This window comes from Guillardia theta (assembly GCF_000315625.1).
Source record: "Guillardia theta CCMP2712 unplaced genomic scaffold GUITHscaffold_11, whole genome shotgun sequence".
NCBI lineage: Eukaryota > Cryptophyceae > Pyrenomonadales > Geminigeraceae > Guillardia > Guillardia theta.
Window position 1 is genome coordinate 582916 of NW_005434663.1, and position 8165 is coordinate 591080.

General features: G+C 54.9%; 3 protein-coding genes across 3 annotated transcripts in view; 1 reads left to right on the forward strand and 2 right to left on the reverse strand.

Annotated features, from left to right (window-relative positions):
• Window positions 1–485: 485 nt before the first annotated feature.
• Window positions 486–1185, reverse strand: GUITHDRAFT_102800 (hypothetical protein; the record flags this gene model as incomplete). The annotated part of the gene is made up of 2 exons (XM_005838460.1): window positions 486–1025; window positions 1183–1185. The coding sequence occupies 2 exons, from the start codon at window positions 1183–1185 to the stop codon at window positions 486–488; spliced, it is 543 nt and encodes a 180-aa protein (XP_005838517.1).
• A 451-nt stretch (window positions 1186–1636) lies between these two features.
• Window positions 1637–2017, reverse strand: GUITHDRAFT_102801 (hypothetical protein; the record flags this gene model as incomplete). Its single annotated transcript, XM_005838461.1, has 1 exon — window positions 1637–2017. The coding sequence occupies one exon, from the start codon at window positions 2015–2017 to the stop codon at window positions 1637–1639; it is 381 nt and encodes a 126-aa protein (XP_005838518.1).
• An 845-nt stretch (window positions 2018–2862) lies between these two features.
• GUITHDRAFT_134450 (hypothetical protein) overlaps window positions 2863–8165 on the forward strand; it is a gene marked incomplete at both ends in the record, with an annotated part of 9147 nt that continues 3844 nt past the window's right edge. The window contains 11 exons of the mRNA XM_005838462.1: window positions 2863–2920; window positions 3009–3112; window positions 3169–3411; window positions 3478–3902; window positions 3959–4425; window positions 4493–4649; window positions 4701–6033; window positions 6230–7091; window positions 7342–7439; window positions 7667–7741; window positions 7901–7964. Of these exons, the coding sequence (XP_005838519.1) occupies window positions 2863–2920; window positions 3009–3112; window positions 3169–3411; window positions 3478–3902; window positions 3959–4425; window positions 4493–4649; window positions 4701–6033; window positions 6230–7091; window positions 7342–7439; window positions 7667–7741; window positions 7901–7964 (3886 nt within the window). The remainder of the gene's footprint in view (window positions 2921–3008; window positions 3113–3168; window positions 3412–3477; window positions 3903–3958; window positions 4426–4492; window positions 4650–4700; window positions 6034–6229; window positions 7092–7341; window positions 7440–7666; window positions 7742–7900; window positions 7965–8165) is intronic.

The following is an 8165-nucleotide window of genomic DNA, read 5'->3' on the forward strand; positions in this document are numbered from 1 at the left end:
ACCACCGGTGCAAGGTCTAACCCACCCCCACCCTCACCCCCAGCGGCTAAAGGATATTAATTACTTCTACCACCACCAGTTTCACTACAGCACTGTAAGTGATCCCTTGATGATCAAAGGGTGGGCGCCGGCACAGGGGTGGTACCTGTACCCCCACCGAACCGTACTGCAGTAGTGGATACGGTCAGCAACCCTGGTTCCGATATGGTTTCATACGGGGTGGGGGTACAGTATCGGTTCAGCGATGAAAAAAAATTGGAACGTCGGATATCGGGATCTTTTAGCAGGTTCTTGGTTAAAATTTAAGAGACTTCCCCTTAATTTAAGCCGGTGCCTGTGACTCAGTGACGCGGCCTGAGTCACGTTCAAAAGCCGATTTCGTACCCGGGGCCTGATAACTCAGTGGAGCTCGACAACACTCTATAGAACAAGTGACTATCGTATGATTATTACATGCGCAAAGCTGAAAGAAGGAAGAAGCCTCATCATGTGACTGCTTCCTCAACGGTTAGCTCGGACTCCTTGCTTGCCTCTAGTTCTGGTGCCGCTCGTGCATCTACTCGTCGATCATGCAGCAAGGCAGCCAACTTGGCTCCCAGGCTCTCTAGGAACATGCGAGCGAAGCCTCGTCCCACTGTGATTGACATATAGTCCATGAGCTGAGGAAACGCATCCCAGATGGCCGGGTCAGTCACAAGGAGCTGGCGGTCGGGGTTTCTGCCGGAGAATCTTGACTGATAGATTTCAGCAGCTGCCTCGCTCTGCACGAAGAATACGAAGAGCGCGTTGTCGGCCAGCGGCACCCGGATCTCCTGATCCATGCAGAATCTCACTGTCACCGAGATGGAGTTGAGAAAGCGTTGCATGTTCTGCGCCTCGCAACTTGGAGTGATAGCAGAAGTTTCGCACGTCACAAAGATCACCTCGAAGCCCTTAGCGAGCTCTTCCTGAGCCAGGAGAATCGGAGCAAGGTGAGGGCTGTGCAGCAAGCGAACATCCGCCCTCTTAAGGATACCGAATGACGCCTGACAGGTAACAAAGCCAGTGAGCATATATACATTCACCCATGGTGGATTAGGAAAGGCTCCCAAGCAAGCATAGTCTGAGCAACTTGGCCACAGAGGGTCAAACGAAGCTTTGATTTTGCTGGTCGTGTTTGATTTGCTTCCCGTGCTTTGAAACCATGTAGAACAGTTGCTGAGAGTTTGTTTGGAGATCCAGTTGGAAAATTCGTGTGGACTGATGAAACCTGAATCATTTCCATCTATTTCTTGAAACAAATGATCGCTAACTGCCGTTGATTTGCTTTCCTGAGGTTGATTGCAACTAATGGCACAGTTGACAAATGGCAAGATTGTAAGTACAATGCAAATCAAATAGCAAAGCAAGCAGTACAATAGCTCGTGAGGAACGGCAAAAAGCGGATGAAACTCACTGCCATCGTCTGTGATGTAATGCAGGCCTGATGACGTGGCATCTGCAGGTAGAAATGGCTTGCCTTTGAGTGAGTACCATGCATGTCTGCCGACTATGCTTCGAATCCTCGCGCTGGAGGTTGCGATGCTCCGTTGATGCGAGACGGGCTGTTGCAGCCACCAGGTGGCTATGAAGTCTGATCCAGAGCCCTGCAGGCAAATCATCTTGCGTCGATGTGCTGCAGAAGCTCTTCGACAGAGGTAACCACATGCCTCCCATGCTCGCGCAGAATCCTCTCGGCATCTTGTGGGGAAGCTCCAGCGTTCCAGTCCATAGATCCGTCTACGAAGAACACACTGCGAGCTGGATCCATATCTAGAGTCGAAAGAAGCTCTATACAGCAATTTACACTACTCAGATAGTTGGGATTCACTATGGCGATCACAAACAGAACTTGCTTCGGCACTGCGTAGATCATGTCTTGGAGGCTGTGAGCGTTTTCCATCCGATACACATCCAGCCAGACATGGATGCCGAGGTGAGACAGGCAGCTTGTCAGTGACCATGCCAGCTCCTGACTCTTCCAATTATACGAGATCATGAAGTGAAACGATTGCACAGGCGCGAGATGCTGTAGCTTGATTATTCTGCCCGACCGCTTGATGATGAGTCCTGTATGAGTGAGTACATACGCTAAGAAGATGAAAACTGCGGACAACAAACATAAAAGTTGCCATATCACCAAGCCTGGGTTGAAGATGTAAAAGAGTCGTCGGAGGAAAGAGCCGTTTTTCACTGAATCGGACGCAATAAAGAGCATTCCGACCATCGTGATCATCAAAAGAGCCAAAAGCTGCTGCATTGCTGAAAAAATCGGGGCTTCAAGTGCTGGCATGCCGGAGGATCTTTTGCTAACAGGAGCTACGATCTTCCCTACCTGCTTGCTATCAGGCAGCACCTGCAGTAGGTAGTCTCCCATCAGTATCGACTTCCTCCACCACACTGCGAACGGGTTGACCAGAGGAGGTCTGAAGCGATCTTGCTTGAAACCCACAGGGCGAGGAGGTATGAAGCTCGTATCGTTCCTGATCCTCTCAACGAGCTCCAAAGCTCCTGGCCCTCCGTCGGGAGCATGATCCAGACCGACAAACACTCCACAGGCTGGGTGCTTGAGGGACGAGCCTGCGCTCTCTGCTTCCTACGCCTCGAGCAGGAACGAGGAAGGGATCTGACTCAGGCTCCTGTGCTATCCCGTGCGTTCCTCGCCCTCGGCTCCTCACCATCCTCCCGCTAATCCTCCCTCCCAGCTCACCTCCAGCTCTGCATTCCGGGGAGTGTAACGTCCGCGCCACTCGTTACACCAAAATACAAGTCCGCCTCGGAGGCGTGGCAAATTTCAACCGCCGGCGGGTCATGCTCGATGGACCTGGAGGGCTTGGCTGAGGCATGCGCGCATGCAGAGGCTCCCTCCTCCTCCTCCTCCTCCTCCTCCTTCCCTGTGAAGGTCAGAGCAACGAGATCGCCTTCCTCTTTCGCCCCCAACCCTCTTCTTCGAGCGCTTGACGGCTCAGCCACCGCCGATGGGCGACCAGGGCTGAGGAGGCTCAAAGTCCAACTGAGCAGGCTGCTGTCAGAGGAAGAAGATGAAAACTTCCAGTTCTGGCAGGAGCTACCGCAACACTATGCTGAGGCGATTGTAAAGTTTGCGATGTTGATCACTTCGAATGTCTCATTTCTTTTTGCTTCCCTCAGGTTTTACTTTCGGCAAACAATGACGCTAAAAGCGCATATCATGTGATGGAGATCATTCCGGAGTTGATACAGACGTTCACCTCGCAGCATAATCAAGTGAAGTGCTACACTGCACTGCTGGTCGTGAAGCACATCCGGCATGAGCTCTCGAGGAACTTGCACCTTCACTTGAGGGACGCGATAAGCTCAGGATGGTCCGAGTTAGTTGAGGCACTTGTGCTGTTTGAGTTGGCTCGAACCAAGGTATGATGTGATGCCTGCCTGTTGCTGCCTGCCTCCTACTCCTCGCTGACGGCAACGTGCTCTCAGATCACACTGTCAAGAGCAAGAGCAGCAAAGTACATGAAGGACCTGCTCAACACATGTTTGAAGCACAGCGCGTACAACCTTCGAGGTGACTGCCTGCTCGTGCTGTTGAAGCATGGAGCAGACATCCATGCTGCCGACGACTGGGGAAACACTGCATTGGACTTTGCGACGAAGAGGCAGGAGCAGCTGATCAGAGATGTCAAAGTAACTTTTGATGATGATACCTGCGCCTTCGAGGACACGATTCAGATCCTTCGCAAGGCCAGCCTTGTGTCCAGTGACGTTCGCAGTGTCTGGGCAGGCGATCTGATGCGCCGCTTGAGATTCCTGGGATACGTGGAGAAGAAGCTGACGTGTGTTCTCGGATCTCACATTGCTGAGCGTCGCCCCTTCGTTTATGGCAAGCATTCGGCCTTGCGCTTCAGGTTAGAAGAACTCGTCTCCTCTTGACGTATCTTCCCGCTGACTTGCAGCGGATCAGCGCTACCTTACCGAGAGGACTTGAGATCGACGAGGCTACAGGAGCCATCGGCGGAGCGCCTTCGGTGCTGTGCCTGGACGAGCGAGTGACGATCACGGCTTACGACGACTCGTCTCGGTCGTGCCTGTCGACCCACCTGGAAGTGACGGCGGTTCACCCCTTGCCGGACAAGTTCGATTACTATCACCATGGATTCATCCTCTGCTTGGATGTCGACTTCGATCTTCATCCCAGGTTCAGTGTGGCTGGTTACGAGGAGGGCTGGGAGGAGGAGGGAGAGGAGGTCCGAGAGGTAGAGGGAGAAGAGACCTGGGACAGGAGGATAGGGGAGAAGATGAGGCACAAGATCCCATCATGTCTGGGGCAGCTGCAGTTTACAGCTCATCCTGATCTCCCTGTTGGAGTCTCTCTCTGCTCGCAGTCGGGGCGTATCTACGGATGTATGAGCGACGTCAGCGAGCCAGCAGGTGACGTCACCTTGTCAAACTTGACGTGACGTGACGTGACGTGACGTGACGTGACGTGACGTGGCAGAGTACAAGGTAGTAGCAAGAAACAGGGTCGGGCAGTTGGCGACTTGCTGGGTTGCCATCGGCAGCCAGGAGCCGCTGCTGTCGCTGGAGTTCGTGCCGAGCCGCAAGCACTTGCTAGTAGGCGAGGAGGTCAACCTGCAAGCCCTCCTCAACACCAGGTGCTGCTTCCTGACCTGACCAGCATCTGTCATGACTCTGCTCTTGCCCAGAGTCTACAGACCCCCGACCTCTCGTCCTCCCGGTGATCGTCCGTTACAGCTGAAGTTTGACGTGCAGCCGCCCCTGCCCGCTGGTCTCTTTCTGGACCCGGCGACTGGGGAGATCAGCGGAGCTTGTCAATCGGTCGTGAGCGAGCAGGAACAGGTGGTGACAGCATCATGGGAATTTCTGCGAGGGAGGGAGGAGCTGGTGGTGGTGGAGAACGCTGACGAGCAGAGGGGAGGGGAGAAAACGAAGGTGAGGGTGCGAGAGGAGAAGGGGGGGAAGGGTTGGTTCATCCACGAGAGCCTCAGAATTGTCAGCGTCTCCTCTGCGCTCTCCCTCTCCATCCTCCGCCCTCCCACTCACCTCGAGTACGGCAGCTCTTCCCTGTTCCTATCCCCCTCTTCGGACTCCCCTGTCCACTCCCCGACGTTTGACGGCTCTCCTCCTCTCTCCTTCTCCATCTTCCCCCTCGTTCGAGGGGTCTCGATCGATCACCAGACCGGAGTCATCCGCGGCTCCCCCTTGGACGGCGAGCCCTTCAGCAACAGCAGGACGAGGAGCAGCCCGAAGAGAGTCCACGTCCTACTCAGCAACCCGGTCGGCAGCGTCAGCAGAGAGATCATCCTCCATGTCATTGACAAGCCCTTCCTCTCCTCCTACACGGAGCCAGAGGTCACCTGCGCCATCGGCATCCTACTCGACCTTCCCATCAAGACTGCCAGGGGCCACAGGCTCAGATTCTCCGTCTCTCCTCCTCTCCCTCCTGGAATTCAGCTGGACAGCCGCACGGGGAGGGTGTTCGGAGCAGCGGAGGCTCCTTTGCGCAGGAGCTGCTTCCTTGTTCGGGCGGAGAACGAAGTCGGGGAGGCGTCGACAAGCTTCTACCTCACCGTCATGGACCCGCCGCTTGCAAGGCAGAGGACGGGGAAGGGCCCCAACACGAGCAAGAAGGTCTCCAGCAAGAGAGCAGACGCTGCGAGTGGAAGGGCTGAGGCCAGGCAGGAAGGAGGCGGAGGGAGCAGGAGGATAGGAGGCAACAGCAGCCTGCTCGCTCCTGCACCTGCTTCCACTATCCCATATCTTCCTCCTCCTCAACAGCCTCTTCCCTCCCCTTCCTATCATCCTCATGCCCCTCGTTCGCTCAGATATCGCAGGATGAACAACCTTCTCTTCTGCATGAACGAGCCCATCGCTCCTCTCCTCCCCGTCCTCCGCCACGGCCTCCCTCCCTTCTACTTCTCCGTCGCTCCTCCTCTTCCCCCTGGCATGCTTCTTGACCAGGAGCACGGGACGATCTCCGGGACCCCTGAGCAAGCGATTCCACTGATGGTCTATCAGGTGACACCATCCTTCCATGCTGCTCCTGCTCCTGCTCCTGCTCCCTGCTCCTGCTCCCTGCTCCTGCTCCCTGCTCCTGCTCCCTGCTCCTGCTCTTGCTCCGTATACCTTCCATCCATGTGTTTGCGCTATCCTTTATCTCTGCTCTTCCCCTTGCTCAGCTCCTCCTCATCTTCCCATCCCTGACCAGCTTCAGGTCACGGCAAAGAACAGTTTCGGCACCTGCTCGGCCGAGCTGGAGCTGGAGGTGCAAGAAAAGCCCTCGCCTCCCTCCTACTCTTCCTGTTACCTCTCCTTCGGCCTCCATCACTTCGCCGAGTACCCGCTGATCGCTCCCTCCTCGGGGACGCAGCCAGTCGAGATCCACGCGCTGAACGCGCTGCCCCCTGGGATCAGGCTGGAGAAAGACGGCAGGATATGCGGGACGGCGAGCGTGCTGATGGGGAGGAAAGAGGTTACGGTGGTTGCCTGCAACGCTGCAGGAACGAGCAAGACGAAGATTGAGATCGAGGTCGTGGAGCCCATCACCGACTTCAGTTACAGGAAGGGGACGAGGACGGGGGATAAGACGCTTTTCTCTTTCCTCTTCTCCTCCCCCTTCGACAGCGACACGCCCACGGTGGGAGGAGGGACGGTAGAGGAGTTCCTGCTGCTTGGGGAGCTGCCGGAGGGGATCAGCCTCGACTCTCAGACAGGGAGGATGACGGGGCAAGCGTCGTTCCCGTCGGAAGGAGGAGAGGTGACGGAGCGGGAGGTCATCATCGTAGCAAGGAACAAGATCAGCGAGCAGCGGGTGCATGCTCGCTACGTCCCCGTCAGCTTCCTCCTCATCCGCGTCCTGGACCTCTTCACCGCTCGCCCCATCCCCCGCGTCTCGCTCCGCCTTACCTGCCTGTCGGTACAAGACTCCTCCTCCTCTTCCGTCGATCAGGGCAAGCAGGAGAAAGCTGCGGCTAGCGAGCTCGAAGACTCGGGCTGGCTGACCAGCAGCGCGCAAGGGCACTGCCGGCTGACAGCAAAAGCAGGACGACTGTACAAGTTGAATGTGGAGAAGTCAGGTCAGGAGGAGGTGGTGGAGGTAAAGGAAACAGAGAGGAGGAGGAGGAGGAGGAGGAGGAGGAGGCTCAGAATGGAGGTGGGGAGGAGGAGCAGGAGGAGGCTAAGAATGGAAGTGGGGAGGAGGAGCAGGAGGAGGATGTGGAGGTGGATGTGGTGGAGGAGTAGGAAGGGGGAATAGGAGGTGAAGGAAGCAGGACGAGGAGGACGAGGAGGACGAGGAGGACGGGTGATTTTCTTGTTCCGTTTCAGGCCTCCAATTGGTGGCAATCGATCGATCCGGAAGGAAATTGAAAGCCAGAGAATGTGGCGAGTACGATGATGTAAAGACGGAGGCATCAGCAGAGATGGTAATCAAAATGATCTTTCACCCTTATCCTCCCATCTCCTCCTCCCATCTCCTCATTTCCTCTTCCTCCTCCCCTTCCCTCTTCTTTTCCTGTCCTGTACCGTCCTGCCCTGCCTTCTTCCATGCCCTGCCCTGTCCTCTCCCTTCCTCTTCTTCTCTTCTCTTCCCCCTCCCCTGTCCATCTGTCAACTCATCTTGTTCCACAACTGCACCTTGATGGACTGACAGGTCACGGACATGCAAGAAGTGCAATTGAGCTATCTGGTGCTGGATCATGTAGACACGGGAGTCTTTTGGATTCAAGTGAGATATTGCGATGCGATGAGACACTGTGAAGAAAGAACGAAAGACTTGCAACGTGTTTGTTTTTGACTTGCTCTTTGTGATTGTTCCTTTCTAAAGAACGGTGTTGTTGTTGTTGTTGTTGTTGTTGTTGTTGTTGTTGTTGTTGTTGTTGTTGAGGTTGAGGTTGTTGAGGTTGAGGTTGTTGTTGTTGTTGTTGTTGTTGTTGTTGTTGGCTGTGGTGGTAAATTTGTGGTATTGAAGATGATGATTTTCATGTCGATGATTACGATGATCATAAAAGACGATCAGAAACGATGACGATAATGACGATGAGATGATGATGATGATGATGATGATGATGATGATGATGATGACGATGAGATGATGATGATGATGATGATGATGATGACGACGACGACGACGACGATGACGATGATGATGA